Source organism: Tympanuchus pallidicinctus, unplaced genomic scaffold (assembly GCF_026119805.1).
Source record: "Tympanuchus pallidicinctus isolate F22 unplaced genomic scaffold, pur_lepc_1.0 scaffold1, whole genome shotgun sequence".
NCBI classification, from domain to species: Eukaryota; Metazoa; Chordata; class Aves; order Galliformes; family Phasianidae; genus Tympanuchus; species Tympanuchus pallidicinctus.
Window position 1 is genome coordinate 65,019,049 of NW_026294618.1, and position 14,565 is coordinate 65,033,613.

Consider the following 14,565-nt stretch of genomic DNA (forward strand, 5'->3'; position numbering starts at 1 on the left):
AAAATTTCTTGAAGGTCTAGTTTTCTTCTTGCATCATTTTCAGAACTATGTTTTGACTTTTTTTTTTTTTTTTTTTTTTTTGGTATTTGTCTAGGAGACATATTCTGAAAACTAAAAATTCAAACTTCATTTCAAGAGTTGACCGCTAGTCATCCATATGAAATTATTTTAATATTTTTTTATTTTTCTGAAAAATAATGAAGGGGAGCATGTTTGCATTATAAAGATATAATTCTTTGTGACTATGAAACATTTTCAAATGTTATTAGGGCAATTTGTTTCTGTCATGTGTCATCTCTTCAGCAGTAATACTCAGCATGGGTTAAATGTTTTTTGTACAGTTTTGAATAGTTATATGTCATACTTTGAAAATAGCGATTGAACTGTTCATTCTTTGTTGACTGAAATCATGTAAGAGATCTTTTGCTAATAATTAATGTAATCTCCCACAGGGAGAAAAATTATTTGCATGGTTTATAACAAAAACAATTCAAAAACACTAATATATTTCCCAAACAGTGAAAGCTTACGATGCATACTATGAAAATACCACTGGTGAGAACCACAGCAACATATAAAAGCCAATATTGTATTGTACAATTACTACTAGCTTTATTTGATGTCTGATTTATTTAACTCACCAACCACCAGTTGCTTTCACTCTGTTCATGAAACTTAAGGATCTGATAAGATGCTTCCTTAGAGCAAAGCAACTTGTTGGAAGCTGTATTTTTTTTCCCATCTCCAAATGTGGCATGCTTTCCAACATAACTTTATGGAAGTACTTCATGCCTAGATAAACCTCCTGTCAGTGTAAATAATTTTACAATATGATATCTGTAGATGCTTGAAAACATAACATCTGAAAGGTTGTAATCAATTTGTGTTTACATAAATCCACTGCGGTAAACAGGAGCGCATGTAAAACAGCACGGTCATGTGGTTGATCTGCTCCTTGTACATCCAGCTCTTGCACATTTAAAGCTTTCATCCACTTAACAGTCCTCTCCCTCTACTCCCACTGCTCCTCTCACACCCCTACAGCATTCCACCTAGTTACAGTTTATGATATAACCATCTCAATTCTGTCTTTGTATCTACACAGATTTGGGAGGCAGTTTCTCACTGTGCACTAAATACACACAGCCAAGGCACATATTTTAACCAACACTTTTATTCCTTTATACCAGGCTTGCCTATCAAAGGATTTAGTAAGTTAAACGTTTTCCAATAGAATATAGAATTTCAGACCTTGTCAAGGATCTGTAGAGAAATTCCTACTTCTGCCTGGGCTCCATCTCTACTTGGTCACTGAGCACAGTGCAGGCATTCAGAGGTGTCGTAGTGCCTCATGCAGAGTCACGAGTTCCAACAGAGAAAGCAAGTGAAAGCTCCTTCTCTCTCCCTCCCAGCTATTCTCACAAAATGCAGGAGATATTTCTCACTCTACATGTCAAGGGAGAGAGTGGAGATATTGGTGTTACCCTGAGAATTTTCAATGCTCATTAAGATCCTGCCAGGTCTTCTCAGCCCTTACCCTGAGACTGCTTCCTTATTGCTCTCATTTTCCTTTTTTACTCCTTCTCTATCTCCAGAGGAGATCTTGAGGATTTCAGCTTTGATCTTCTGCCTTTTATTGTTTTTTTTTAGATTTTGGCTTTTTTGTTTAGGTCAAATGTCACTGAAAGACTATGTTATCAACAGGCATATTCAACTAATTAAAACTTTTAAAGAATAGCTCTGTTTAATAAGCTTTCAACATAAGCATCCTCATCATAAAGACTAAGAAATTTCAAAGCGAATATTTAACAGTCACAAAATTTCTTAAACAAAATAGGAAATAAAACTTACATTCAGTTTAGTTGGAAAGGAAAAGTAAGGAGAAAACTAAGTCTTGTCAGGTTTCTTTACTTATGGTACTATTGTAGAAGACAATCTGTTACTACTTTTTCTTCGTACAGCATATGTAATGTTAGCCATTGGCTTTAAAGTAGTGACTTAAAAATCAATCTTTTTTTTTTTAATATAGCCATTCCAAGTGTGCAGAAGGGACTTATCACTGTTGTTACTTGGTATTACAAATGTGAGCATTTCCACTAGTATTAAATAGAAAATGACAGAGATTAAATACAAAACATCCTATCACTATTTGATATGGAAACAGCTGCAAGCTTAACCAGTCTATTTTACTGGTGACTCAGCCTGAACAAGTGAACCACCAGTACATAAAATCTTACTCTTAATCTCTTCATTTATGTCTTGCAAATGCCTGAAGAATAGACTTTATCATGGTAGTGATTATCATCCAACTTAACATAAAAGCTTTTGAAAAAAAAAAAAAGAACGGTACCAATATTCTAATTTTTGAGAACTGTAAGGATAAATTGGAGGTAGCTGAGACTTGGTTATTCACCCACGATTTTCTGACCTTAGTCAAGGCCTTTAGTCACAGAATGGAAGCTTTTCAGAATTTTCCCTTTTTTTCTGCCTTATGCCAGTTTTATAAGCACATACTGAGTCTGGTTTTTCTACGATTTCCCACTGAATTACTGTTAGTCATTGTTCTCCAAATCTATATGTTTTCTTTTCAGTAAGGATATTATTACTTTACAGCATAAGGATATCTTCTATTTAATTTGGCAATTTATTTTTGGTCATTTCACTTTATTTTCATAATTTGCCTTTGACTTCACAATGTTCTCTTTATTCCATTACAGCTTAGTGACCTTAACATCATTGTTAAAGTTGAAATGCAACTTCTATTTCAAACTCACTTGCACAAGCTTAAAACTTTCCCCAGATAATCTCTCTCAGACTGAATTTTTTTTTACACTTATGCTTTGTTAGAAGTGGCTTTTTGTTTGAAGCTTCATAAGCATCATCTATTTGTTTTGATTTAGCCAACATGAAAAGACAGCAGTTCTGCAGCAGTCAAGACAGCTTTCAGATGCTATTTTTTGGACTCTGATAATTGAAAATCAGCTTTGTTTCAGCACTTCAAAATCAACTTTGATTGTGGAATGGTGGCTTTGCTAGCTCTTTGAAATTGTTTGGAAATAATAAAGTTATATACGTGACTTCATTATTAAAAAACTCTGAAGCAGTGGTGGTGAGGGAAGTTGATCACAAAATAACAGCACTAACTAAAAATTGTAAAGGATATTTATTTTCTATAAGGAAATTATGCTTACTTATATTTTATAAATAAATCAAATTATTTATCTCTAAATCTTTTATTGTCTTTTTTTCCTTACTCTTTATGGATTGTATGCAACTAAATATGTTACAGAGTGCCCAGTCAATCTGGGTTCAATATAGTATCTGGAAATAATGTAAATATTTTTCTTAGACTGGTCATGGACATACTATTATAATTACAAAATGTTGTCTGCAGATATAGCACAAAATCCTACAGAGCTGTAAACCCAAGCTTAAGCAAAGGTAAGCAATGGTAAGGTGCAGACAAGTTCTTGTATGCTTTCAACAGAAAGGATTTTGAGCTAGGAAATGTTAATGCACACTACCCTCACCTTTTCTACGACTCTTCTCCATGGTTGCTTGTAGTGTGGATTTTATGCAATACCCTTTCATCACAGAGTCTCACAGTCTCAATACATAATAATTTCATGCCCTATTACTTGAAAAATGCTGTTGTTATCTTGGAAGAATGAGCCAAGAGCCTGGCTGACCAATAGGGAACTTAACCCATTTCAGAAAGTCAAGGCAAGGCTCAGAAAGAAATCCTTCGGACATTTCTTTAATCAGAAATATATATATAAAGCTAACATTTTTTATTGGGACACTCCTTTTAGTAAATGTTTATTAAAAAAAAAGAAGTGGAATTACTCATGAGGGCCATGCTAACACAGCTAGTTTCCATATTTGTACGTCAGATTCGTAGAATGGCCTGAGTTGAAAAGGACCTTAAAGATCATCTAGTGTCAACCCCCTGCTGCAGGCAGGGTTGCCAAGCACTAGACCAGGCTGCCCTGAGCCACATCCAGAATTCATGCAGAATAGACTTACATCTCAAACGCTCTAGTGCAGATTTTCAGTCTGATATTCAATGAAACAAAGGCTACAGGTGCTACAAAAGCTGTGTATTGCGCCACCCAAAGAGTACATCTTTCCTTTAGCATTCAGAACTTTGAACTTTTTTCCATGGTTGAGCTACAATTACCAGTCAGTAGGTTCATTCTAATCTAAGATCCTACTGTTTAGCTCCTATCTTTTTTACTCTATCATTTCCCATTGATTAAGTAGCTCTTGCATTTTACACTAATGCAGTAATAGAATCCAAAGTGCCTCAGGAGGTCTTTATATGAAAGGCAATAAATAATCCTACCTTGATTCACATTTATTTTCCTTTTCATTTATAAGCAATTTTCTGCATTCAGCCTGTGTTTCTCCTTCCTCTTCAAATTCAGAAAGTTTTAAGAAGATTGCTCAAATGAGCCTCTCACACAATGAGGATCCCGCTTTCGGTTGCTGCCTCTCTCAAAAAGTACAGTCTTTGCTGATTGCATTATTGTTCCCTCTCCAGTGTCTCAGTGATAGATCTGCTGGGTTTTTTTTTTTTTCTCCATACCAAGTTTTCCATTAACCCCTAGTTCTGCTAATTTGCAAGTTATTTGTATTCATCTGACCTATTACACAGCTGCAGTCAGTACATAAACTGTATAAGCATGCCTGTTACAACCAGGAGTTTCAATCCATTAGCTGAAGGAAATACAGGTCAGTTTAAGATGGTTGTACTTCTCCATCAGCATTTCCCCTGTGTCATAAAAGCAAAAATAATCTTACTCTATATATACGAAGCCAGAAGACAAAAGTTACTTTCCCATAAGTGTAGAATTTAATGGATATTTCTGTAATCAGTTTATTTCTCCTTTACTTCATATGTTACACTCCTTGTATTTTCTGATGGGCCACATGATAAAGCATTGTTCCCAGACTGTCAAAGATATTTCCAGGCACTCTGTTGAACAAGACAGGTATAATGAGAAAAAAATAGTTCCAAGTCACAAATTTCCACTATATATAAGACGTGACAGAATTGTGAATTCATCTCATATAATCTGAGCATCACGAACAATCAATTATCACCCAGATACTACTACATGGAGCCCAATTATTTTAATTAGACAAGAGCACTTCAATCATCAAAAGACTGGAATCACAGTCCACTTAACAATGCACTTTCGTGAAGCTGTTCCTCCAACTCAGTGTGCTGATATCAATTACAGCAAACAGTGAATATTTTAAGCCATGCAAATGTTCATGCTTCTTCTTGTAGATGCCATTTTACCCTTTCTGAAGATGAAGAAATTTGAAGGCAGCTTCAGCTCTGGAATCTAAACACAGAGCAAGGGACAAAGCTGACTGGTTGGCATCACTAAAACTGAAGTTCCCACACCCTTCTAGGTGACTGTTCCATTCAACAGTTTACAAGGAACTATGATTCAGTTGATAAATCATAAAAGCAACAATGTGGTTTTAAATCTTACTCTTATTTTATCTCGGTCTTCAGTTTAAAACAGGTCTGACACACTTGCAGTTTCAGCTAAATCTCTAAAACAAGGACCATTTCTTTTTCAGCAAAACATTGGTCTACAAATCACAGTTTGACCCAGTTTAGTTTCACACAGATCAAGTTTATCCCCTTTTGACATAAGTCCGTGTGTCCAGGTTTGACTCTGCTTTATAAGCGATAATCCTAGTTTTCTCTCATACAATTTCCCTCACTCAAAAGTAATGCACTTCTGCTAACTGTGTTCTCATGGTAGATTACAGAGGCCAGCAGCCTCCATTTCCTCATCAGGTAACTACCTTGTGTCTCTAACTCCTTGGTCCTTCTTCCTCAGACCCCACCTGGCGGATTTTAAATAGTGAAGTACTAGGTAAGTCACTAAATGACAAATCAAGTCCATGCATTGAAGACATAGCACATTTAATACAAAATGTTCAGTGTTCATGTAGAATAGCCATTTTCCAGTTGTCTGCATGATGCAGAAATACGGAAAAAGCTATACCTTACATACAGAATGTGATCACCTAATATGGCACATCTTACATTGTCCTAGACATCTAGCAAACAAAGCTGATGGTGTTTCAAGTCCAGGCCAGTTAGAGTTGAAGAGTTACATGTTGTTTTCTAACACTGTTTTTATCAGCTAGTTCTCTGATTTGGGAGGTAAAAAAAACCCAGCACTTATTCTTTCAACTATTGAACTAAGCACAAGTAATTGATTTATTCTCCTCATAGAAAGTATTTGTTTTGTTTTTGGTAGTTATATGAATGAACATGATCTATTATACCAATAATGGAACCATTCTCTGGGTTTTTTATCCAGTCATTGGCAGCTGAGCTTCCCATCAGTCACAAGATCAATGAATTGCAGCACTGCAAGATATGGGCAATAGAAATAATGGACCTTGACAGCAATACATACAATTTGTTAATTGCCCAGTGTTGTTCTAGTGAAAAGCTTTTATTAAAACATTGGCATTTTTTAAAGTTCCACGCTTAGACTTCATTTTAAATCACATAAAACATTAACAGAAAGAAAAAATTGAAAATCCAAAAAGAATTTTTGTTCAGTCTGAGAAAGCCTGTCATATTTTAGCAATGAAACAACTTGCTTAGCTACTGAAACACAGCACATCAACAAGATGGAATTCCACTTTGTGAAGACTACAGAGTGCCCACTCAATAGAAGAAAGTAATACATGATGATTGGCTAGAGTCGGTGGCGCAGTGCTAGCAGCTCAGCATTTAGCCATAATAGAAAATGTCTGTCTCATTTTCATTCCCCTTGAAAAAGCTCCCTCTAGTATATTATGAAACATTCCTACTGTGAGTTAGTTTCTTAATCTCAGCAATACTTTCAGCTATTACCTTATCCATGGTAATACTTTTCTAGTGAATTTTCTTAGAAGCAAAAAATTAATGACGTATGGAACCAGGACAGATACCTGAAATGTAATAACAAAGAGTAACCCAGCAATTTAACTACAGATAGTACTAGATAGTAGCTATCTCCTATTTCCATTTTAGCATATTGCAAATGACATAACGGCCTTCAGGTCTTCTCTTTTTTCGAGTTATTACTCTGTTTTTCAAAACCAGAATCTCCTATTTATGCTACTGCCTTCATTGCCATTCAAATCGTAAAACTGAGACAAGAATTCAGATTGCTTTTCACACAGCCTTTCTTCACTCAGAACATTTTATTAATCTGATTAGAGAAGTAAAACTTTTTCAATCCAAATATCTTCAAAGACTGTCTGGAATTACCAATACTCATCTTGCTATCTTTAAATCTTGAGGTATCTATTTTCTTTTTGCATACATTCAAGATTTTCCTGCTGCTGCTAATGAAGAATCAAACATTTCTATCTGCACTTCTATTTAGAAATTAACTCTTTTAGGTTAGTGAGACTTTCACATGTTTTGATCAGGCAGTATATATAGAATCTTTTGCCAAAAAAACAGATGCAAGAGTGAGAATTTGCACAAAGAAGGTACATGCTGATCATGAAAATATATTGCATTAGAGGTAAGCTTTTCAACAATAGACTTAAAACTGCCAGATGTTGAAACAAATTTTCTCTTCAAGATCGAGGAATTTTACAAACTATTATATGCTCTCATACGTATGAAATAGCTCCGAAACAATATTTCCAAGCTAGTTCATGCCTCAGAGTTTAAGCATTTTCACACATTACTCCAAGCAAGATATAAACTTGTAAGGTAAACAACACTGCCTTGGAAAGATAAAACACCCCAAACTAACAAAATACTCATTTGGGTTATCAAAATTTAAAGACTGAGAACTTTTTGCTTGGAATTTTTATAATTAGGGTTTGTTTCATCAGAACAAAATATTCTTCCCAATTAGGTAGTGTCTGTCCATGTAAATATTATTATGCTTTACACAGATATGAAGTATGTATGCTAAGAAATGTATGAACAAGAGATAATGAACCAAAATAAAAAACTTTGCAAACCATAGGAATGTGCACTGCACTTCTCCTGTAACTACTTTAGAGTGTCTTCTACTTTATTAAGGTTTCTGAAAGGACAGACAATCATTAATTCCACAAATATACTGCAATTGATTGCATTAACATATGATTTCTTAGCTATGAAAGAAGAATGCAAGAAGAAATCAACAGGAAAAAATTGCTGGGAAAGTGAAATTGCCTTTGAGATTTTGTTCTATGCGGTAAAATGGCCTAGGAACACTATATATAAGGAAGACAGGGTATCTACATCTATTGATTTTTCAAGGAACTCTTGCAGTCTGCAGCCTTAAAATTTCACCCATTCTGGAATACAATACTTTTTTTGTGAAATCTTCATATTTTTCAATGGCACTGTCTTTACACATTTAGTGTAAATTATATAGTAAATACGGTATAGAAGAGCTGAAGTAACCCCAATATTTTTACTGCCTTTGCAAGGTTACAAAACTTCCATTATCACTGTATAATGCAATCCACTACAGTTACTTTCTCACTTGTGGACTGGAGCTTTAGCTGAGGGGAGTCAAATGAAAGACCACAAAAATCAGTGATGATAGCTTGTTCTTAGCATAATTTGGAGTGGTCTCAGGACTTCCATGAACTATCTGACTTAGCTATAATGTTAGCAGTCAGATCCCTGAACAAAGGATCAACAAAACACAGAGGAACTGGAACTAAATTATTCTTCTTGCTTATATACACTATGCTAGCTAGGAATGAATAAACTCAAAGGGGAAAGACTGTCAGAGCTCTATCTCCATAATCTCAGTTCTCCCATTCCAAGGGAATCACAGAATCATGGAATAGCTTAAGTTGGAAGGGACATTTAAAAGTCATCTAATCCAACTCCCCTGAAATGAACAGTGACATCTGTAGCTTGGTCAGGTTACCCAGTCCCGCCTGAACTTGAGTGTCTCCAAGGATGAGGGCATCAACCACTTCTCCAGGCATCCTGTTTCAGTGCCTCACAACCCTTTTGCAAAAAACTTCTTTATGTCCAACCTAAATGTCCCCTTTTTCTGTTTGAAACCGTTTCCCCTTGTCATATCACAATAGACCCTGCTAAAGTGTCTGACCTTTTCTTTCTTAAAGCCCTCCTTTTGGTATTGAAAGGCAGCAGAGCAGAGGGGCACAAACACTTCCCTCAACCTCTTGACCACTCTTCTTTAGATGCAACCCAGGATATGGTTGGCTTTCAGCACTGCGAGGGCACACTGCTGGCTCATGTCCAGCTTCCCATCCACCAGTACCTCCAAGTCCTCTAGCCTCCCATCTCCCAGCTTGTATTTATAGCAGAAGTCTCTGCTTGGATCAGTTAACTGATATCGCATGCTGCAAAATGTTTTTGCTATTGTGAAGAAAGAGTTGGGATGCAATCACACATTACTTAGTTATCATCCCACTGAAAGATATTAGCAGTGAAAGTTTCCTAGGATAGATGAGCTATACATGTATATATCTCAAAGTAAACTTTTTAATAAGCAAGGAGTAAAGTCCTCCTTGAAGCTCCACTCTAACCTATTTTTAACTCCTTTTTTTTTGGTATAAAATATGTAGGAAATAATATCACAGTATAAAATAAAACAATTCAAAAATGTTTTATTCATAGAGCTCTTGCATGCCTTGATTACTACAGCTTTTCCTGTACTAAGGCCAACTGGCACAATATGTACTTTCTTCTATGTTTTGTTGCTGCTTTCTTGTATTAAATATGTCAAACTTTTATATCTTGGCAATAAAAGTTAGTAATGTAGGTCTGATGCATAGTAATGAAGGCAAATTTAACAGTATAAAATGATAACATTCTGATAAATCAGTTAATATGTTAATGGCTAATAATGAAAAATGCAAAAAACTAGGCAAGAGTGAAGTCAGTCCATAGTATCACAACATGAATATGGCTGATGACTGTTCACGATCATTAAAAATATTTCAGCATGTTACTTTCTATGTCAAAAGAAATCTGTTTGTTCTGTGTAGCAGACACATATTTATCTAAGGTAGCTTTTGGGTGAAGGAGTGACGACTTAGGTCTATTTTCTTCTGCTAAGTCTATGTCATCACTTATTTGAACTTTACCAATAGGCAGAAATTCATATACCCCAGAAGAGACTCTACGCATCTAAAGTGTAGTTTACAGGATGACACGTACTCACAAAGGATCTCCAGATTCATGTTGCCTTATTTCTTTGCTTAGCTGCTTCAACAAGCAACTTATCTCTAACTTATCTCTAGCTGCAGAGGTAAATATTGCAAGACATCTTTTGCTGAATTTATTTGGATGAACAAAAAGGATGTCCCTTCTTTGAGCCTGTAAAGGACTATGTTTGCTTGTGAAAGAACCCAGAGCTCTGATGTGTCTGAGCCTGGATTTCTATGACACTTATTCCACAAAGACTGGAAGGCCTTCACAATAAAATGACCAGGCTTTGTCTGGAAAAAAAGCATCATCACAGCTTAAATTTCTAAATAAAAAACACCCAAAGAGACTCCAGAAGATGGAGTAGAAATAACCAAAGAGACTCCAGAAGATGGAGTAGAAATAAAGAGCTTTCCTAATTGTCTTGGTGTCCTTCTAGGCAAATTCTTACCTTTTACCAGCACAATGAGTTTCTCAAAAGCAGCTGACTTGGCCATCACTTTCTGATGCCATGGCATTCCTTTTTCTCCCTTGCTTTTGTCTATGTGCTGCCATTCCCAGTTCTGGGCTTGTAGCCTCTGGGAAGGCAGTGAGTGAGACTCTGTCACCCCGAGCAACCTCAGAAACACCTGAGAGAAGTAGCAATCCCCTTCATCTCTCTCATGAAGGAGAACTAGTTGCTTGTAATTCTAAGAACAGTTCCTGTTCACCACAACTCTATGCATTAGACACTATAAAGAACATTAAAAAAAAAAAAAAGAAGAAAAAAGCCTAATCTGTGCACAAGTTCTAGTTGGATAGCATGCAGACAAACGTGAGTTCCACGAAGCAGGACATAATATATGTAGTACTTGGACTCTCACAACAGGCAATATTCTGTCACGAGTCTTCTTTCAGGTTATCATTTGTCAGGGGGCAACGAAAGACTCAATGACATGGTTTTTTTCACCACATTCCATTACAGATTCTGAGGAAGGGCCTTAATATTTATAACAATTGCTTACAGACCAAGCTTTTGCTTCTCATTTCCCAGTGAGATGTAGCTCATAATGTTAAAGGCATTACATTGTCCAAACAAAGGGTGAGGTTAAACTCCAGACTGTAGATCTGGTCACTAGCAAATACAACACAGATTCCACTGAAGGAAACAGAACACTTAGCTAAGCTAAGCAATACACCAATCCTTTATGCTTTGCGAAATTTATTCACAGGGCTTTTGCAGATTCAAAATGATGATGAATGAAGCTGCAAAACACAGTTTGATTTTCATCATTTCATGGCAGAAAGTAGAGTAAAAATTACTTGTGATTTTATCTTTCTTAAACAATCCCTAATGGTTAATCTAGATGCATTTCTTCTCATTTACTCAGTCTTGTTTCTTATTACTCTCCCACCTTCTGCTTTATTTTATTGCCCTATGTCTGCTCAGTGAGGCTGGGGAGCCTCTCTTCTACATGCACCACTGCATGGACATATAGAAAGTTTTACCAAGGTCGACAGATGCTAACCCACTCAGAGAAGACAAGTTACTGCAACTTCCTACTTCGGCAAACAATTATTCTTCCATGCTATCAGTTTAAGCAACATCAAAACTGCAATAAAAAGTACATTTTCCACAAGAAAGACAACAGCAGGAGCATGATAATATTTTATAAATACAGATATTTTCTCTTCTCTCATCTTGCATGGAATTCAGAAACATGAACAGAGAAACAGTCACTTAATAAAATATCAGTCACACTGACATAACGTTTAACAGCTTCTTTTATATATAGCTTTCTCTCTGCATATTTCTGTTTTCGCTGCAGACTGATTCTTGAAAACTACTGTTAATTCTACTGTCAAAAAATCACTGACCTGTATGATATGACTTATTAGCAAAAACATTTCCAAGTGTTGTTGGCTTCCGTTTTCCAAAATTTCACCATTAACTGTGCACAGTCTCTACTTAAAAGTGTGTTTATTTTCATTGTGTATCTTAAAATATGTAATAAATGCTTCTGAAGTATCACCAACTGGTTATTCTTTCTGTCTTCTTTTTCTCATTTATGAATGAAGAAAGGTGGTGTTAATATAATAACGAATGATTTAGTCAAGATTCTGCTCATTTTTGATGAGTACAAGGAGAAAAAACCAAAGTGTGTTTGGACTATTATTTGTACAACTCATTTTCTTACTTTAAATATTCAGCAGCTTCTAAAACCAATTAAAGCAACACATTCTGGAATGGACATGGTCTGCACAATGAAGTAGTCATTCTTAAGCCACTGTGTTGTATTTCAATAGTTTATAGAGATACAGCATCCCATTCTCTTATAAAGGATGATTCAGAGTCACCAGAGGAAAAACAAGAAGCCCTTTTTTCCAATTTTTCTAACATCCTAAAAAAGCATTTGTTTTTCACAGAGCTGATAGAAAAATGTATGTACTTACTCCACAGCCTATTCCGTTGCCTGGCTCACACACAATTTTCCTCACTCCTGGTTCGGGTAGCAGACCTGCCCCACAGCTGGGGCTTGGACACAGCAGGCCGCCCATCTGCAGCACGCACTCCTCCGCACCATAGCGCTGGTAGCGGTTGTACTGCAACACAACAGACAGGTGTTAAACTTCCAACTGCAAAGAAAAAAAACAACACCACAAGCTTAGAGTTTGCATCTATCCCACATATAGAGTCAGCTGTCCTAAGGGCTTATGTGCTAAGTTCAGCTTATTTGACAAACGGTTCAAACTGTGTAGATCACTAAAAGAGGTGTCATAGAATCATAGAGTAATGGAATAGCTTAGATTGGCAGGTACATCAAAGATCATCCAGTTTCAACTCCTCTGCCATTGGCAGGGTTGCCACCCACTAGATCAGACTGCCCAGACTGCTCATTTTGCTCCAATTCACTTTGCATGCATCATTCAGTTATCTTTTAAACAACTAGAAAAATGTATGAGACACCAAAATCAAGAAATGAGCAGACTGTTCCTGTGGATAATGCTGAGAACTCTTATATTGATATACCAAAAACATGATTGTAAACATCATAAATGTAGTTCAACAACAAACACTGATAAATGCTGTGTACACACTGAAAAGAATCCACAGAAAGACCCAGAATAATGTTTTTGAGCCAAACGGTTGCAAAAATTCGGTCAGTCGATTTCCATTTCATGATACTCATTGATAAAATAGTTGTCTCACATCCACTTAATTTAATATCAGATGCAAGTGGTTTTACTTCCAGGGTTATCCAGGAAATTCTCTTAGTTTCTGCAGTTTTCATCTAGTCCCATACCAATAACTTGGTATGGGCTTTGGAAATGTCTCCAATTTAATGGTAGACACACTGACATACAGGAATATTGAATAACACACCCATTCTATCCTCTGAGACAAAAAACGCCCACTCTAAGATGACTGATGACATAGCAGTAGCTTTCCCTGGTCTAACTTATCGTGTTTTCAAACTGAGATAAACTGAACAAGTCCAAATCGTGCTGCGAACATGTAAATCACATCCACTCTAGGGCTCTGTGCTGGCTCAGTTCCATCCTAGTGGCTATAAAACCACTGCTACAGATTCACCTATAAATCTGGTCTACTGTAGAGTGAAATAAATGAAAGAATTTCATTTAAACAGACCCATGAAAACAGGAAAATCTAAAAGGCCAAAGAAAAAGGGAGTAGCATGAATTTTCTTTTAGAGCACAATGACTTTATGGTGAGCTAAAGGAACAAAACAAACTTTATGTTACAGTGCTCACAACAGTATTTAGTGCTTCATAAATTTTTTCTCTTGTAACTGCTCATGAAAATCCACTTATTTCCTTTTTCTTCGATAACAAACAAAAACCTGGTTGCGATTTTGTCAGCATTCTCATAATAAATTCTCAGCTGAAAAAAAAATATATTCTTTCTATTTTCTAACTTAAAATAGAGGTCATGAAGAGACTGCTCTGGCCACCTCTCCCTTTCTTTTGATTCACAAAACCACAGGATAGGTAAGATTGGAATCAATCAGTCTTCTTAAGCCGCAGGTAGGAAATGGTCCTCTTGGCAAGATGGACAAAGAAGTTCTATTCTGCCTGAAAAGTCTGATATTTTATAGGATTTCAGCACAGAATTCTTGCATAATTATAGCACTCTTATCAGTGATTTTCACACAATAAAAGCCAAACGAGTGGATCAATACAATGGCTGGAAAGACCACACAGAATGCATTTGCACATCTTGATATCTAGTTATCAGCCAGTTTCCTACTTTCAAAGCTCAGATACATTAACAAGATCACAGAGTCATAGAACGGTTTGGGTTGGAAGAGACATTTAAGATGATCTAGTGCCAATCCCTCTGCTATATGCAGGGATAACTCCCTATAGACCAGGCTGCTCAAAGCTCCATCCAGCCT

The 14,565-nt window shown here is 36.2% G+C and overlaps 1 protein-coding gene across 2 annotated transcripts in view; it reads right to left on the bottom strand.

The window, feature by feature from the left end:
* Window positions 1-14,565, bottom strand: part of PRKN (parkin RBR E3 ubiquitin protein ligase) — a 678,674-nt gene that overhangs the window by 99,209 nt on the left and 564,900 nt on the right. For both annotated transcript variants that reach the window (XM_052683810.1, XM_052683801.1), the window contains exon 9: window positions 12,602-12,751. In XM_052683810.1, the coding sequence (XP_052539770.1) occupies window positions 12,602-12,751 (150 nt within the window). The remainder of the gene's footprint in view (window positions 1-12,601; window positions 12,752-14,565) is intronic.